Genomic DNA, 18,503 nt, shown 5'->3' with positions numbered 1-18,503 from the left:
CCACTGAGCCGCACTGGCCGGGGCTGAATTATCTTTCTTCCTTGAACGTCTCACGGAGGATTCGGAGACAAGGATGGCGGTGTGCAGCTTCAGGGTCACTCTCTAAGCGGGAGGACTGCTTCACGCTGTCCACTCACGGGGCAGAAGGGAGACACCAAGGGCCCTGGACACCAGGGGGTCGCGTGACCGGCCCTCCTGTGGCCCTGGGCTCTCCGTGCCACCTCAAGCCGCCCCACGCTCTGGGCTCCTGCCCCCTGGCCTGGCTCAAGGAGATATTCATCAGGCTCCTTCCTGCTAAAACATTGCGTAATGCCTGCTGTATTGTCAGTAAACTTCATTTCATAACTCCTAACAGGCAAGTTCTCTCACTGTGACCCACTCAGACACACAACGCTTGCAGGCAGAGGACAGGCAAGCACACCTGGCATATAATTTGGCAAAAAAAACCCACACGCAACCACCACCACCAACAGCCTTTCCCAATGCTGCCTCCGATGAGGACTTCTGCCTGTTTCCTTGAGGGGAAGGTCCCTTTATGGCAGCAAGTCGCAATTTCGAAAAATATAATCATCTCAATTAGCTATGTCACATCAGACAACAGCTACATTAACACAGCACGTAATCCCCAAAGCAAGAGAGGATGTTTAGTAAATGAATGGAGTGACTTTCTCAGCACACTTTTATTATCAAAGTTAATTTTTTTTCACATGCAAGGTCCTTCTCCATGACCACACACTGAGGGGAGCGCGTCGCCTCCTCCCACCTCAGGCCCACCCCCGGGTGCTGAGCCCTCCATAAGGTGGTTGGCAATGATCAATCGGATGTTGCCTGGCTTTGAACTTGGAAACCAACAATTGCCCTCTATGGCCACTTCACAGCTTGTCTTTGATCTCAAGTCTTCCCGATGCTTTTAGACAATAGAAAGCTCAATGCAAAGGAAACCCAGATTTCACATGGCTGGCTTTGAAACAGAAACTCAAAATGAGCCTCAAGTCACAGAACCCCGTGTCCTTTCCGGGGAGGCCGCCGGGCATCAGGGCTGTGGTCCCTGAGCAGCATGGAAGTCACCAAAGCGCTCACTTTCAGCACATGATGTGCTCAGCGTTTTACGGAGAGATGAGTTTCTGCTGTGAATGAAGGAGAGTACACTTTGTCTCACTCTTACATATGGAGGCCACGGATTTCCTGGTGTTACCATTTCTGGTGTATGGTAACAGCAACCACTCATATCTATCCATCCACCACCCATCCCTGCATCCACCCACCCATCCATAGATGGACAGACTGATTGACCAATGGGCAAACACATGTCCATCCACCCGTTTACCAATCCATCTATCATCTATCTATCCATCTATCTATTCATCCATTCCTCCATCCTTCCTTCCAAACATCCATCCACCCATCCTTCTATCCTTCCATCCACCCACCTATCCATCTATCATCCATCCATCCATCCATCCATCCACCCAATATCAACCTATCCACCCACCTCTCCCTCCCTCCCTCCCTTCACCCACCTGTCCATCTACCCTTCAACCCATCCGTCTGTCCCTCCATCCATGTGTGCCATTGGCCAGCACAGACACTAAGCACCCTTTGTTTCCAACACGCATTCCTCTACCACCTCAGGGCTCCTGGAACATTCCCTCAAAATAAGCTCTCCCACCACGGACCCTCCCCGCGGAAGGGCAGTGCCGTCTGCCTTACGGCCCAGTCTTCGGCACGTCAAAGGGGACTTCTCATCTCTAACCCTGGTCCCTCTCCAGCCCCTGCTCCCCATTCAGCACGCAGAGCGGGGAGCAGACGAGCCCAAAGGGGCTGGAAACCCGGGGTTGGGCTCGGGAGGCCCACGCCCTGCCGACAGCATCGAGCCCTGCGAGAAAAACGGAGCTGAAACGCAGTGACCTCGCTTGTCCGCAGAACCGCGCTCACCCCCCACCCGCTAGCTCAGTCCCTTTACACGGACATTTGTTTTAGAAACAAACTCAGCAGGCAAGTGACGTCGCTTCCCCTATGCTGCCCAGAGCAAGTCCACGAGAACGCAAATTCACTTAAATAAAACCCCACGTGTTCTCACTTGACTCAGTTACACAACCTCCATCGGTATGGAATAATCTAGCGCGAGAGAGAGCGAGAGAGCGAGAGAGAGAGAGACTCCCAGGCCCTGCCCTCGCCCCTGCCGCCAGAGCCCAACAGTAAACAGCCCGCTGCGTCTATTGGCCATCGCGCTGAAGGTCACACATCAGCCTGAGCCGAAATTCCAGGAAAAAGACGCGCTTATGTAACTGCCGCCTGGATGCTGGCAGGTGCCCAGCCAGCCCGGCACAGCCTGGGAAAGTAGGACAGCGCCGCGGGCCTCGACGGCACGAGAGCGCCCCCTGCCGGCGCCCCGAGGAACGCCGTGCCTCTCTGCCTGAACGGTACAGGGCCCAGGGGCTCCCCGGAGAAGCTGGGGCACAGGATGAGCTGCCACCCTCCACACGGGACCCAGCCCTCCGCGCGGGGCTGCAGCGAGCTTCTCTGTGGCGGGGCAGGAAGGCGGAGGTGCTGGCCGGCTCCAGGGGCCCCGGCGAGTTCTCGGTCCCAGGACGGCGATGAAGCGGGACCTCCCCTCAAATGCACGCAAGGGCAGCCGGTCCAGGGCCACCGCACAAGCCGGGACACGTCCTTCTCCCAGACACACGCGTGGGCGGCGGCTTCTGCCCTGGGTTGGTGCGCCTCCCCCGAGGCCGCCCTTCAGTGAGAGCAGCGCTGCAGTTTAGAGGGTGGCGCACACAACCTCCTGAGCTCCCTGCTCCAAGGTCCCCGACGACATGCTCTGGGTACCCCCCATCTCCCTCCCACGCTGCTCCTCAGGGCGGGGGGCTCGCATCCAACACTGATCCACTGATCTGCACCACTGGCCGTCTCCCCAGGAAACCAGGAGCCCCAGAGCCGACACTGGGTTAGGGCGCCCCTCCCTCCAGGCCCCCCGAGTCGTGTCCGGAGTGGAACAGACTTCGAGTATCGGTCGCGTCCAGGACGTCTTCAGCACCACTGCTGCCCGGCACAGCCCCGAGTGGGAAGGCGGGCCTCTCTGGGCTGATGAAAATGCTCTGAGTCTTGATTCGTGTGGATACGTTGGCACGATGCAGCAAGCTGTCCACCCGTGAGCAGGACATCAATGCCCGCGGTTTCCGCCCCCGCCCTTCCCTGCACCCTCCCAAGCTCCCCAAGGAGATGGCAAAATCAGGAGGTGAGGATGGAGACACCCCTCTTTTTTTGCTGAAGACAGAAAGGAAGGGGACCTCCTCTCCTGGTTCCCAGGGAGGTTTGTCCTGGAAGAGCTGGCAGGCCCCGCACCAGGCCCTTCCGCGCAGGGACCCTCCACTCGCCCGCGCACCTCTCCCCCAGGCGCCCCCGGCTTTGCACCCAGGGCCGTGGCCTTCCCCACAGGGGTCACCAGGTCAGGACGTGCCGCCCGCGGTCAGGGGCTGGCGGGCAGTTTCTGCGGAGGCCTGCCCCCCCCCCCGCCCCCACCAGCGGAAACCGCGCTGAGCTTGTGCTGAGCCCCAGGGGGTGGCGGCCTCCCCAGCACGCACGCCACAGGAGCGGGAGTTTCCAGAACAGCCCTTGGGACAAAGGCGGCTGGGCCTGGGGACAGTGTCCCGGGCTGGGAGGGTTGCCAGGGGCAACAAGGGAGAGGGCTCCGCAGTTGCTTCCTCGGGGAATTTTTCAAAGAACCCAAGGCGCTGCCAGGAGTCGTCCTGCATAAACAGACAGGGCTCTGTTTCCTGGCGACAATTATAAACACACCTGCTCCCGGGGCGGGCGCTCCCCAAGGGGGCGGCACCCCAGGACCCGCTTTCGATCCTGAGCAGCAAACACATCGCAGCTCACTCCGTGCAAAGCAGCAGATTAACAACTCCCCCGGCTCCGACCAGGACGGCCGGCCTTTCCCGGCATCGTGTACTGAAGCGAATAGAGCCTCCCCCTCCATCTTCAGAGGAAAAATCCACATCAGCGAGGCCTTTCCGGTGCGAGGTGGAGGCGAGAGTGCACTGGGGGCCGCAGGCAGAGGCAGCGTTGGATGTGGGAGGATTTCTGGTGCAGGACCCGGGAAGGAGGGCTACACAGGAAGCGGCAGAAAGCAAGCTGTTACCGTGGTTCCTGAAGCCGCGTGCTGCACGGCCTTCTGTGTTTCTCAGCTCCTGCGCGTCCGGAGGGCGTGGCCCCCTCCCCTGGGGCTCACCGAAGGGAAAGTCTGTGTCTGGAAGCCTCGAGTACTGGTCCTCGTTTAGCGCCATTTAGCTGTGTGACCTGAGACCAGCGGCTGAACCTCTCTGAGCTCCGTTCCTGAGGTCAGAAGCCTCAGGTCTCGTTTGGTGCTCACATCTGCGATGCAAACTCCCCTCAGGCGGTCGCGAAGCAGCCCTGCGCATTTCTGAAACGCGGGCGGTGGACTGCAGAGTGAGCCACACATCCCACCCCCGGGAGGAGGCCTTCCCGGCCCACCAGGAGGAGGCGGGAACATCGGAGGGAGCGGACCAAAAAGTGACTTTTTGAAAGTCAAAATGTTCTTCCCATGTGCTCGGTTCCAGCACAATAAACTCCCCCCACGATATCCGTGAAACCCCAATGGACCCTTTCTAACACCACCTACAAAGCTCGTCCTAGCGCATGGCGAGAAACCGACAGACATTCGCAAAACAGAAAATGTGCCAGCGGCCCCCAACTCCCAGACAGAAGGGCTGCTCATCGCGGGGCTCCAGGGCGAACCTGCCAGGCACCAGGCAACCCAACAACCTCCTGGTCACAGGGCGGCGCCTTCCTGGACCCGAGGCCGCGGGCGCCGGCGCCCCTGACCCACCGCAGGCCCGTGGTGCAGCCGGGGAGGCCCAGGGGCACCTGGGGTTCGCTCTCTGGCAAAATTAAGTGTGAGCCCCTCCCCCCCCCCCGCCCCCGCACTCAGCCCTTTCCAGCATGGAGACCAATAGGGCACTGGTTTTCAGAAACACATTCAGACTGTGCCCACGCAGGCACCGGCCTCCGCGTCTGATGCTCGGCATGGAGACAAGCTCTGCGAGCTCCGGACAGGCTGCTGGCAGCGCCCACCCCAAGTGCAGGGGACACCCCAGGCAGGGACGGACCCATCTCAGTGGGGAGCACCCCTAGCGAGACTCAGACAGGGCCCCAGGGACAAATGGCCCGCCCGCGCACGGGCAAGGCTAACACCGCGGACACAGAGCACGGAGACCCGTTCCCGCCGCACATACACAGGCAGACACGAGGCGACAGAGACGGGACAGGCCACAGGGCACGGGGAACAGCAGCACGACATGGAAAAACAAGGAAATGAGACCTCGGCGCTCTCCAGTTCATCAATGGAAATGAGCTGGAAAAGAGAAGAGGAGAGAAGAGGAGGAAACGTTAGGACAGGCAGAGCCGGCAGGGGCGTGAGACCGCGGCCCGCGGGTCTGAGCGCTGCAGAGCGAAGCGTGTCAGAGGGCACCCCGGACGCCTCCGCGCCGCCCAGGAGGCTGTCCCCGGGGCAGGCAGCAACCCTCGGTCACGTGACCGAGCGCCCGGAACCCGCCTTTCCAGGTCTGCGTGGACGTGGCACTGCCCATCGCTGAGGGCAAGGGCTCTGTCCCCGCCGAGACCCACGGGCTTGGGGAAGAGGGCGGGAAAGGGCAGGGTGAAGGCGGGGGTCGGACCCACTCAGCTCAGGAGGGAAGGCTTTCTTCCCACCCATTTGCCATCCCGGAGCGGGGGGGCTGCGGTCCAGACCCAGTTGGGGTGAATCCGATTGGCTTCCACTTCACCAAGCAACAGACCCACACGGTTGAGCCTCGCACAGGCGGGTTCGAGCGGAGGCAAATGGGCATGTGCGTGGGCCCTCGCAGCTCGAGCCCGCGTTGTTCAAGGGGGGACTGGACGCCCCTAAATCCCGGGGCTGCTCGTAATTCAAGAAAACACTCGGCCGGAGACGGTGCGTGCCAACTCGAGCGATATTAGTAACCATCCATTGGCATCGAGTCCGAGAAAGACCAAGAGCTGCTCACACGCTGCCTGTTGCAGGACAGAGGGAGGACCTGAGGGGTTATTATTATTAGGCTGCGCTAACATTTAGCAAGTTTAGCTGCTGCTGAAATCATGGTGCCTGAAACGCTCACATATACACACATGGCTTCTTCAGAGAGAAAAGCAGCGGGGACCGCCAGGGGCTGACGGTCTGCGTGAAAGGCAAACCCCAAAGTTACCCGAGGTCACGGCTCTGCAGTAATGGAATCGCTACGCCCGCTCAGAGGGAACCTGGGGCTTAAATCAATCCCCAGAGATCCTTTTACATTCACTCTTGGCCTCGGAGTTTCTTTCCAAAACTCTGCCCAGTAACTTAACAGCAGCTTAATGGACGCCCTGTGGCCGCCGGGGAGGAGCCAGCACACAGGGAAGCCACACCCCTTCCCTGCAGGGGTGGGGGGGGGGGTGAGTTTCCCCTAGGAGTCAGGGACCGAGTCTGAGTCTACGTCAGAGACGTGTGGCTGTGGGAAGTTGTGTGTGTGCGTGTTTTTAAATATGTTTTTATCGACTTTGTTTTTAGAGACTCTCACAGGTTTCTAGAAGGTCCTCTGTTGCACTCTTTCATGGGAGGGATGCACGAGACTGGACAGAGCTGTCACCTGCCTCCAGCCTCTCTACCTGGTGGCCTGACTCCTCCTCCTGCTGGCAGAGGCCTGAGCGGGTGCCTCCTGAGCTCTCTGGGATCCCGACTCTCATGGGTGCTCCCCCCCATCCCCTTCACGGCCCCGGCGGGCACCTTGAGGAGCTCTGTAACAGGGAGGGCCACAACCCCTCAGGGCCCTGTGCCCACGTGCTCCCAGGGGGCACCAGGGGGCAGTGAGGAGTGGCCCCAGGCACCCTAGCGGACTCGCCCCCCAGCCACGGCTCCCCAGCTCCCCAGCTCCCCACGCCCCTCCCTCCAGGGGACAAGGAAGCGCAACCCCAACTGGAGCAGCCTCGGGAGCTGGGACACCCGCTTACTCTAAGGACCTTGGTCACAAAAGGAGCAGATATTCTAGAGAAAACTGTGGTCTCAAAAAAACAAAACAAAACTGTGGTCTCCACTGCATTTTTAAAATCCAGTTTTATGCCCCAACGTGCAAGCATATTCACAGCTCATTTAGGCTCCTCAGTGGCCTCTGCGTGTGATGGAGAGGGAATCTGTGCCACTAGAATCATACTTTACAGTTTCTAAAGGCCTCTTTAAGAAAAATAAATAAAGCCCTGGTGGAACAGGTGGTTCCTCTTTACCTGCCTGGGGCACCCCGGGCTGTCACCCCCTCTCCTGGCCGCTGGATCTGCAGCCTCTCCTCCTTCCTGCCTGCGGCACCCCGGCTGTCACCCCCGCTCCAGGCCTCTCCTCCTCATTCCTGCCTGGCACTGCTCTTTGCATCTATTCTGCGCATTCACTAACGCTTTCCTGGCTGGCTTCTCCCCAAACTCCCACTGAGCTCAGATACTTATGTCCTAGTCAGCACTCACTCCTCTTCTGAGGGACACACTTCAAACGTGCGGTGACAGCGAAGGGCCTCGTGGTCTGGGGCGGTGGAGGAAGGGGCGGTGGAGGAAGGGGCGGTGGAGGAAGGGGCGCTGCTGTTCAGTTTTATTTCTTCTTCTTCAAAGGCTCCCGCGGTAATGACGGGACTGACTGCCAGGTGAGACAGCCAGACGCCTGCAGCCTGTGCTGCTCGCCCCACCTGGCTGTCACCAGGGGACAGTTCCTGAACGTCATCACCTTTGAATGAAAATTGTTGTCATCTCAACGCAGGCCCAGGCCTGGGGGGAGGGGCGATGGGAACGTTCTCCGCACACCCTCTCCCCCGCACACCCTCTCTCCGCACACCCTCGCTCCCGTGCACTGTCACACCCAGGCCTGCCCGTGTCACCACCTCCAGTAGAAACGGTGACGCGTTCGCCTGCCCGGGTTCCAGGCAGAACTGGGGGAGTTTGTTAACGTGGGAGGACCGTGCAGCATCCCGCAGGAGGCAGGTGAGCACAGCGGGCTCAGAGCGGAGCCCCAGCCAGCACCTCACCTCCTGAGGCAGAAACGGCATTGGCGTCCGCACTGGGAACGTAAACAGATGGGAAATCCCATCACCATTTCTCAACAACAACTTATGTGACCAGCGGCCTCTGGGCGAGAACTAATTTTTCTGCTTTGAAAGGAGGCAGTCTGTCTTTCAGCTGCTCCAGGGGCCGGAGTCGGCTTTAAAAACAGCGAACCTCTCGGTCAGGTCACCGCGCCTGAACGGGGCGGCTCTCTAACCCTCCGCCTGGGCTTCCCAGCGACGCCTGGCTCTAAGGTGGGACGCCAGGCGGTACCTTCTCGCCGTAGCCAGCGAACCTCTCGGTCAGGTCACCGCGCCTGAACGGGGCGGCTCTCTAACCCTCCGCCTGGGCTTCCCAGCGACGCCTGGCTCTAAGGTGGGACGCCAGGCGGTACCTTCTCGCCGTAGCCGCGGTCCTTGGTCATCATCTCCCGCAGCGTCTGCAGGACCTTAATGCACAGCTTCTCCTCGTTCTCCTCCAGCAGCTGTTTGGTGTGTTTTATCAGCCTGGGGGGCGGGGGGGGCACGCGTTACATCCCTGCAAGGACCTTCCAGTAACAAAACACAGTTCGGGGACTCCTCGGTTCATGAGCAAACACTGACCAAGGGCTCCCTGCCAACAGCCAGCGACGGCGTCTCAATGGTGCCACCTGCTGGCCGGTGACAGCAAACACACCCTCTGGGCGGGAGCGGCCACACCCCAGAGACTGACCTCACAGACTGCAGGGGTCCTCAGACTTTGTAAACAGGGGGCCCGTTCACTGTCCCTCAGACCGTTGGAGGGCCGGACTATAGTTTAAAAAAACACCGTGAACAAATTCCTATGCACACTGCACATATCTTATTTTGAAGTAAAAAAACAAAACGGGAACAAATACAATATTTGTATTTGCATGTGGCCCGCGGGCTGTAGTCTGAGGACCCCTGTCACAGAGAAAGGAGGAGCGGTCCCCCCATCTGCTGCTTATCCACTGAGGGTTGCCAGTCACGGGGCTAAAATACGCCAGCAGAGCCCAAGACCTCATGACGACAATGGCTGGGCCAGCACACGGCCCCTTGTCCTCGGGAAGACTCAGAAAGGCAAACTCCAGGGCCCAGCCCACGGTCAAGTTCAGCAAACGGCAGACCTCGGTGTCTGGCCTGGGACAGCTCTTTGTCTTAGCTGATGGCTCCACAGCACAAAGAAACGACAAAGTTTTAGGAAGGCTGTGAGGCCCCACGGGCCTGGAGAGTTTTGAGGGCAGGAGGGGGGAGACCTTTTCGGTCCATGTCGCAGCCCACAAGGGGCGCTGTCAGTCCTTGCTGAGTGGAAGACAAATGAACGGGGCCTGCAGTTAGAAGGAGGCATTCTCACCCTGGCCGCTTTGGCTCAGTGGATAGAACGTCGGCCCGCGGACTGAAAGGTCCTGGGTTCGATTCCAGTCAAGGGCACGTACCTCAATTGCAGGCGTGCGGGAGGTAACCATCAGTGTGTCTCTCTCATATCGATGTTTCTCTCTCTCTCTCTCTGTCTCTCCCTCTCCTTTCCACTCTAAAAATCAAAATAAATGGAAAAAAATCTAAACAGGATTACCAAAAAAAAAAAAAAGAAGAAGAAGAAAAAAGGGAGACATTCTTGCCCAAACCACAGCGAACCCACACACTGGGACGGTGGGGCAGGGCCGTGACCTTGCGCTCAGCAAAGCCGAAAACCAGGCCAGCATTTCCTTCCTCGGGAGCCACTGCTGGGTCTGGTTCCCGGGCCCCGAGACTGACCCCCGACCCCCGGGGAGGGCCGCTCACTTGCAGATGAAGCCCCCGCTCTCGCACTTCCTCCGGGCGTCCGTGTTCTCCGGGAAGAGCAGCTCCGGCCGGTGCAGCACGTCCACCAGCACCGACAGCTCGGCCTGCACCAGCGGCCGCAGCCGGTCCTCCAGCGCCGAGACGATGTCCTGGGGGGGGAGCAGCGCGGTGAGCGGGCGGGGCGGGAGGGTGGGCACACACATCTCACCTCCACATGCCCAGAGACTCGCCAGGTTAGAGGGACCGCCACACGCCATTCGCCGCTGCCCTACGGTTACCTGACGCATCAGCCCCGGGGCAGAAGGCAAAGCACACACAGGCCCACTCCCACCCGCCTCCTTTCCAGACGGGCTCTACGCTCCTCGCGGGACCGTCCCACCGATGTTAAAACTGGACGCGAAATACGTTTGACCGACCACGTGGGACGACGTCTACGACGTGAGCGCGACAAAGGGCCACACGGGGGTGTGGACTCTACGATCCAACTTTTATAAACGTCAGCTCTAAAGGGTACGCACCACCCACTATTCAGACATCATGGGCCCTGGCTGGTGTGGCTCAGTGGGTAGAGCGTCAGCCTGCGAACCGAAGGGTCCCGGGATCGATTCTGGTCCAGGGCACGTACCTCGGCTGCAGGCTCCTCCCCAGCCCAGGCCCTGGTTGGGGCACATGCAGGAGGCAACCAAACAATGTGTTTCTCTCACATAGATGTTTCTCTCTGTCTCTCCCTCTCTCTCCCACTCTCCCTAAAATTCAATGGAAAAATACCCTCGGGTGAGGATTAAAAAAATAATAATAATAAATATTTTTTAAAAAAGACATCACAGTGGCCTTGGTGGTGGGACTACGCGAGCTGCTGATTTTCTCCTCTGTATTGGCATGGAGTCCTGTCCAATTACTTTCAATGAGCATGAATTATTCATGGACTAAAAAGTCATACAGACATGAGAACACAAATGAATGAACATGCGGTATCAACATGCTAAATACATGTACCCTGATAGCATGATGGTCTTCAAATGCAACACACACAGCTGCAGGAGAGGAAAACAGAGAGAAGTTGAAAGACCAGCAAAACCAACACAACGAACACCGTCTAAAGGCAAATGGCAGGAAACACAGGAGAAATTATCTCCCAAAGATGCTGCAGCCGTCCTGGCTCAGACGGGCCGGGCAGAACACGGCATGCCGGGTGACACAGGAGGAGCCAGAGAACCAAGGAGACTCACACTGGGGCCCAAATTTCGTGGGTCGTGGTCAACGAAAAATCGATGGGTCTTTTGCCCAGAAACTAAACCTAAAATATGTGGCTATAACTTTATCTTATCTTTGACAACATTTATAATCACTCGATAGTATTTAGAATGCATGAATGAATCAAACTAATTCTTGCGGGTGGGGGGCGGGAATTTCCCCAATGGGATTGCAACATTCCTTAATTCCTATCAATTTTCCCCGCACGGTCATAAAAAGAGGGTCACTGTTGCAAATCCTCTGAGGGTTTCATCGGTTTCCTGGGGAGGTTCCTCTTGGAAAGCACCCGACTTCCTCTCCTCCAATCCCATCGGTGCTGGTGCCAACTCACAAACCTCCACTCGTCGACAGCACGGATGGGATTGCATGGCGCTTCGACACCGTGCACGTGAAACCCGGCCTCTTTGCCAGGTCTGGACCCGACACGGCAGCTGATTCGCACTGTATCGTCCAACGTATGACATTCGACAATCGGGGAGACCGACAGACAAAGACGGAGAAGTGATGGCAGGGAGGGGGCCAGGGTTAAGCGAGGGGTGTCTGCATGGGGTTCATCACACAAGTGTTGAGCCTGCGAGTGACTGTCCCACCTTCCCGGCCACCTCCGCTGTCCCGGGCACTCTCCTAACGCCAGGGGCTCAGACAAGAACTCAGTAGACGCTGAGGACCTGTTAGCCCCTGGCCACGTCTTTCTAACAAGCAGCACCTGCCCTTCTGGGTTTCATTTTACTCTCCAAGAACACGCAGAATATTCCCTCCCCAGAGGCGCACGTCCCCAGGCTTCGGAAAGAAACCTGCAAATCTACGAGTAGCCTTTAAAGACAGTGACAGTGGGGAGCTCTCCCCTCGCCGGCAGCTCCCCTCCTGGTCGCCCGTCTGTCCGTGGGCCTCTGGCTGCGCTCACTGCACCGCCTGCCCCTCCGCCCACCTGGGCCTTTCTCTGGCTCCAGAAGCACAGCTGGGTGCGGGCCGCCCCGCCAGGCAGGCTCGCTGCCCGCCGGCAGTACCTGCAGCCGCTCGATGATGTTGCGGTAGTCCCTGGAGGCGGCCAGCACCGAGTCCCGGCGCGCCGCGTTGCGGGCGGACAGCCGCCAGTTCAGGGCCGTCTTCTGCACGATGTTGTGGGACTTGAGGAAGAGGTTGTTCACCTGGCTGTCCAGGTCCACGGGGATGGCGATGGCCCGGCTCTTGGCTGCGGAGAAGGCGATGCGTGAGCCTGCAGCCTTCGCGGGAGACGCCCGAGACGGACGGACCGCCCTCGCCCCTGCAGAGGCTCCGCGGCCACATCACCCCCCCCCCCGCCCCCCCACCCTGCCGCAGAGGCTCCGTGTGCACACGCGTCAGCTCGCAGACACCCAGTGTGAACGGGAGCTCAGCGGGCTGCCACCCTGCAGGGAGGCTCCCAACGTGAGTGAGTTGGGGGGGCAGCTCTGAGGGTGTTAAATGCTCTGGGGGGTGGGAGGGAAGAGATCAACCGAAGGCCTTGTCTGCTTAGATGCATAACCCTGGGCACAGTGTGGTCAAGGCCTGGGGCAGGGCAGGCTAGAAGGGTTCATGGGGAAATGGGACGCCTGTAATACTTTCAACAATGAAGACGTTTTTTAAAAATGCCGAGGCCACACAGTTCGGCAAGTCCAAGTGCAATGGGTTTCAGCCCCAATATTGTGAGAATTATCAAGACAGGACACTCGTTTGGCCGATGCACTGTTTTCCCGCTCACCCCCGAGAGGCTAAAGGGACAGGGCACCCTGCTCCCGAAAGGCGCTCCTGGGGCATCACGTTTCCACGGGCTGCGTGGACACCAGTGACTTCCTGTGAGGGACCTCCCAGGCCCTGGGTAAGCGCAGGGCACTGGACATGCCGAGAGCCGCACCGCCTAACAGGGAAGCTCCTTCTCCAAGCCCGTGTTTCTCGGGGAGAGACGGCTTCTGGCTCTGGGAGCTGCGGCCTGGACGGTGACGGCGGATTAGGAACAGGGGCCTCGCTCCAGGCCGCGCTCCGTGCGGAGCCGCCGAGAAGACGGGCGGCGGGGGCTCCCCTCACAGTCAGACGTGGGGCCCGACCGCGGCTTACCCACGTCGGAGAGCACGCGGATGCAGCCCTCCACCGCGGCCTTCTGGCCGGGCGCCAGCCAGTTGCAGTGGTAGACGCGGAACACGCCCTGCAGCAGCTGCACAAAGACCGGCTGGCGGGTCTGGAGGGGAGAGGCGTGGGGGGTTGTCGTGGAAACGGACCTGGCCGTGCACCTGGTTCACAGCCCGCCCGCCGGGGAGAGAGGGGTGCCGGCGAGGACCCGGACTCCAGTGTGGACCTGGCCGTGCACCTGGTTCACAGCCCGCCCCCAGGGAGGGAGGGCTGCCGGCGAGGACCCGGACTCCAGTGTCGCCGGCCGAGCGTTTCAGGGCAGGGCACCAACTCGATGCTGCCCAACCACGTCTGACACACGCGGACCTGAAGCCTGGAAACAGGCTCCTGCACAGCTGCTCTCCCAAGGAAAGGCGGCAGCATCCCCGCGGTGCAGACACCACCCTGCACCTCCCGCAGCACCTCCCCCAGCACCACCCCCAGTATCCCCTGCTCAGGCCCATCAATGCCCCCTACCTGCAGCCCCTCCCCCCCTGCAACCCCTCACCTGCAGCCCCTCCCCCTACCTGCAGCCCCTCCCCCACCTGCAGCCCCTCCCCCCACCTGCAGCCCCTCCCCCCACCTGCAGCCCCTCCCCCTCCCTGAAGCCCCCCCTCCCTGAAGCCCCTCCCCCTCCCTGAAGCCCCTCCCCCTACCTGCAGCGTGGTGCTCTGGTCGGAGAAGGGGGAGCTGAAGAACGTGGTCACGATGCTCATGACGATCTCGGTCACGTACTTCTCCAGGATGGAGTCCGCGTGCCGCCGGTCACTCGTGTTGTTGCAGGCCTGCGGGACGGCCGCCCGCCTTAGACACATGCCCACGCAGGCCTGCACACAGCCCCGGCCGCTCCTGCCCCCCTCACACGCAGGGCAGGCCTGCAGGTCAGTGTCTCTCCCTGAGGGAGGGCCGTGGTAGGAAACTCCGAGCCCTGACCCTGATTTAAAGGAACGGGAGGCCTTGATTCCAGTCTGGCTCCCAGCCTGCGGGATCCAAGGGCCAGGAACCCGAGGTGAAATGCGCACACGCCTGTGACATCAACGCTCCAGCTCGGGGAGGGCCGAGGAGAGCTGTGTCGGCAAGGGCGAGGAAACCTATAATCCGATCTACTACGTCCCGGGGTCCCTTCACATCACCCCACCCAGGTGGAACCAGAACCGGAAATGACCGGCCGTCCCTGCAGCTTGGCCAGTAAAACCTAGTCCCGGCCAAGAGTAAAAGGGGGAGACGAGACGTCTGAACACAGAACAGCCACGTCTGCCTCCTGGTGCCACGAATTAGTGGGTGGACATCGTGAGACTGTTTTCCTTATCTAAACAGGCTTGCCCGGACAGGGACAGGGACAGGGACGGACGGACACACACACACACTCACATGCGCGCACGCACACACACACACACACACACACACACACTCGTGCCCGTTAGCTCGGCCGCCCGGCGCCAGGAAGCTCACCCTGCAGATGTCCACGAGGAAATTCTCGAACAGCTTCCACATGTGGTTGCTGGTGTAGATCTCCTTCATCTCCACCTCGGTGTCCACGTAGCAGTGGTTCAGGAAGTTGATGTAGGCGATCTTGACCTGGGCGGACACAGGCTTTCGTGAACCGCCACTCGGCGCCCGGGGACTCGATCGCCGTCCCATCTTAACAGTGGGAACGACCCGGACACATTCCCTTTCCCCGCCGGATGTCATCCCCTTGGTTTTTTTATATTGAAAATTCACATTTAGGAAATTTAAAAACACAGAGAGTTTGGAAGAGAATAATGTTGTGGATCCTCACCTGAGGACATTTTATCATAGATTTTTAGAGAGACTGGAAGTGGGGAAAGGAAGGGGGCGGTGACGGGAAGAGAGAGAGAGACATTGACGGGAGAAGGACACGTGGATTGGCTGCCTCCCACTCACGCCCCACCTGGGGCTGGGAATCAAACCTGAGATCCTTCCAGGCCGACACTCTAACCACTGAGCGACACCGGCCAGGGCTATTCCTATTTTATAATCTGTTGCTCATTGTTTTTGTAACACAACCGCTCCTTTCACAGGATAAACATACAGGGTCAGGCTTATGTCCATAGGAACCGAACCTTAACCCACTCCCAATGCATTTCTGAGACGTTCCTTCGGATCCAACCCTCTCGGCTCACAGGCCGCGTGACTGGCCCCTCCGAGCGGAAGCACCACAGCGTCTCCGCGTCTCAAGCTCCCCCATGTTCCTTGTTCCTTTGGCCCCGAATCAGCACTCGAGCAAACGCCGTTTCAGCCCACGGAAGCCTCACAGCGAATGAGCGGCTGGCCCCCGAGACTGCGAGGCCCCGGGCCAGCCCCTGGCGCCGCGTGGAGAGGCCGCTCACCTCGGGGATGCAGTCCTCGTGGGTCACCACGCGCACGATGTCGTCCAGCGGCAGCAGGGAGTTGCACTTGATCTCGGTGTAGACGTTCTTGCCCTCGGTGCACACAGCCAGCAGCTCCACCAGGTGGATGTGGTACATGAGCGGGCTGTTCTCGTCCATGCGGTCCCGCTCCGACCGCATCATCTGGATCAGCGTCTGGAAGGAGGCCCGGTCGTTGTAGAACACGAGCACGTCCTCGCCGGAGTTCACCAGCTGCAGGGACACAGGGCGTTCGCGTCACGGGCGCAGGGGCGGGCGGCATGAAAAACACCTCTCTTCTCGCCCGGCCGCGTGGCTCCGTGGGTGAGCGTCGCCCTATGAGCCAGGAGGTCACTGTTCGATTCCCGGGCAGGGCCCATGTCCAAGCTGTGGGCTCCATCGCCATGTGGGGTGGGCAGGAGGTGGCTGATCGATGATTCTCACATCAAAGTGTCTCTCTCTCTCCCTTTCTTCCTTTCTCTCTAAAAAAATCTTTTAAAAAATCAGATTGGACTCTTGCCTATGTCTGCAGTTTAAGTTCACAATGTGAGAGCACGCATGCACACACACACAATACACACGCACACACACGGGCGCACACGCACATGAGCAATTACTTTTGTGCCTTCACATGGCTCCAGGAGAGGGTCCAGCTCCAAGTACAAGATTAACTAACTTAACGTTCTAGGGAGCCCAGGAGAGGCAGGGGCGGGCGGTCACCTCGGCCATGACCATGTCCTGGCACTTCTTGATGAACTTCCCTTCGGCCTTGACGATGGTCTGCAGGAACTTGATGTACTGCACGTTGCGGCCGTGCGTCTCGATGCAGTGCACGAAGTGCTGGACCACCCGCTCGTTGATCTCGCTGCAGAGCTGGAAGTTGTTCATGAAGATGTGCTGCATGGTCACCGCCTCCAGGATCTGGCAGGGGAGGGTGCGGGGAGGGGGGCGTCAGTGGCGGGCAGAGTGCACGCGAGCACAAGCAGAGTCCGCCCACACAGGGACCGCCTGCCTCTCGAAGGTCTCTCTCCAGTCCCGCTCCTGCACTGCCGTCCTCCCTCCTAAACCTTTCAGCCATCAGGAGCACGCCGAGAGCTAAAGCCGAGAGCTAGAGTCAGGTGTGCTCGGCTGCAGGGGTCACCAAGGGACACCAGCGCCCCGACCAGAAAGGGAATAGCCCCTAAAGGATGCCCTGCCCCCCCCAATTTCACCACGATTTGGACTTCTACAACCATAGCTTCATTTAGCCTATTTTTTCTTTTTTAAAATATATTTTTATGGATTTCAGAGTGGGAGAGGGAGAGGGGGAGAGAGAGAGAAACATCAATGATGAGAATCATTGATCGATTGCCTCCTGCACGCCCCACACTGGGGATGGAGCCTGCAACTGGGCATGTGCCCTGACCAGGACCTCCTGGTGACCTGGTTCATAGGTCAATGCTCAACCACTGAGCCACGGCTGCCAGGCTGTTTGGCCTGTTCCTGACCCTCATGCATTCTTGTCCTTCTGGCTTCTTTTGTTCCAGATTACATTTGTGATGTTGTCATCCATGCTGGTCTGTCTCCTGTCACTGCTATGGCCAATTCACTGTCACAATGTAGTTATTTATTCCATTGCTGGTGGGCACGTGGGGAAGTGTCCGGTTTTAATGATGAGTCGTGACACTGTCCTCACTACACATGTTATGAGCAGGGCTGCTCTGGACACTCTCGAACGTGTCTTCCGGGAAACTCAATGTGTGCACTGCTGTGGGGTTTAGGCCCACGAGCGGAATTGCTGGGGTGCAGGGTTTAAATATGTGTGGCTGTAGGAAACACGTCCAAGCAGCTTCCAGAAGATGTCAGCAATTCACGTGCTGTGTTATGGCTGTTCCAGATCCCTCTTAACACTCGGCATTGTCCGTCTTTCTCATTGCAGTCTGATCTTTCTTCATTTGCATTTCTCTAAAGACCCACCCGTGGGAGCGCCCGGTCTTATTCACCGGCCGCGTGGATGTCTCTGCTACGAGGGGCTCGTTTTAACGGGTTTTGCTCATTTTAAAGGGGGGTTGTCCGTTTTCTTCCTCATTGACTTTTCTGAGTTTGTTACACATTCTGGACATGAATTCTTCCCTGGACGTGCGCCTTGCCGTGTCTCCTCTGGCTCCTGGCTTGCCTCGGATGCCCCTGGTGGTGTCACGTACTAAACAGGCATTCTTGAAGAGGCCCATTTGCCAACGACTTCTTTTACGATCAGAGCTTCCAGCAGACTGCGTAAGAAGCTGCACATCCACACGGTCATGAAGGTGCTTGCGTGCTGTCTTCCAGCTTTATTCTCTTTTTACCCAGACTTACGACTGAGTTGCTGAGTGTTGTTTGGGGAGAGGTCTAGGGGCTCTCAGCTTCTTACCTTTTGCCTTTTCTTTCTCTGAACATGACAAAGAGGGAGTATCGCTCTTCAACCAGGAATCCTTTCCCTGCCGAGCTCTAGCGGTGCTGATGTGATTGTGTGCATGTGTGCGCGCACAGGTGTGCCTCTGCGTGTGCACATACAGGATGTCCTTTGTGATGCTGCTTGCAAAACCAACAGCGAGGCACTGCCTAACTCTCCGTCACCATGAGAACGGTGTTAGGACGGCTCACAGCCATTCAATGGGGTGCCGTGTAGCCACCAAATGGAATGAGGAAAACATGTAACTCTGACTTGCAAACACAGCCCTGGTGTCTTAAGAGCAAAATGCAAAACCACGTGTAGAGTGCGCCCATTTTTCTTTAAAAATGGAAAAATACGTATTTGATATATTTTAAAAACATATTTCACCAGCTGAACTGTTACATAGCTATGCTGCAGGTGAGTTATTCTGCATTTGTAAGAACGCAGACAACTTGCGCTGCCTCGGGA

The 18,503-nt window shown here is 58.6% G+C and overlaps 1 protein-coding gene across 1 annotated transcript in view; it reads right to left on the bottom strand.

Moving 5' to 3' along the window:
• Nucleotides 1-18,503, bottom strand: part of ITPR1 (inositol 1,4,5-trisphosphate receptor type 1) — a 168,963-nt gene that overhangs the window by 51,812 nt on the left and 98,648 nt on the right. Inside the window, exons 32-40 of the mRNA XM_081106286.1 lie at nt 16,343-16,543; nt 15,605-15,856; nt 14,706-14,831; nt 13,910-14,038; nt 13,203-13,323; nt 12,137-12,321; nt 9,876-10,024; nt 8,489-8,600; nt 5,345-5,377 (exon numbers count right to left, since the gene is read on the bottom strand). Coding sequence (XP_080962412.1) covers nt 5,345-5,377; nt 8,489-8,600; nt 9,876-10,024; nt 12,137-12,321; nt 13,203-13,323; nt 13,910-14,038; nt 14,706-14,831; nt 15,605-15,856; nt 16,343-16,543 — 1,308 coding nt within the window. The remainder of the gene's footprint in view (nt 1-5,344; nt 5,378-8,488; nt 8,601-9,875; nt 10,025-12,136; nt 12,322-13,202; nt 13,324-13,909; nt 14,039-14,705; nt 14,832-15,604; nt 15,857-16,342; nt 16,544-18,503) is intronic.

The sequence above is a fragment of the Myotis nattereri genome, assembly GCF_964212035.1.
Source record: "Myotis nattereri genome assembly, chromosome: 14".
NCBI lineage: Eukaryota > Metazoa > Chordata > Mammalia > Chiroptera > Vespertilionidae > Myotis > Myotis nattereri.
Note: the sequence above shows the minus strand (reverse complement) of the source record. Positions and strands in the feature narration are given on the sequence as shown.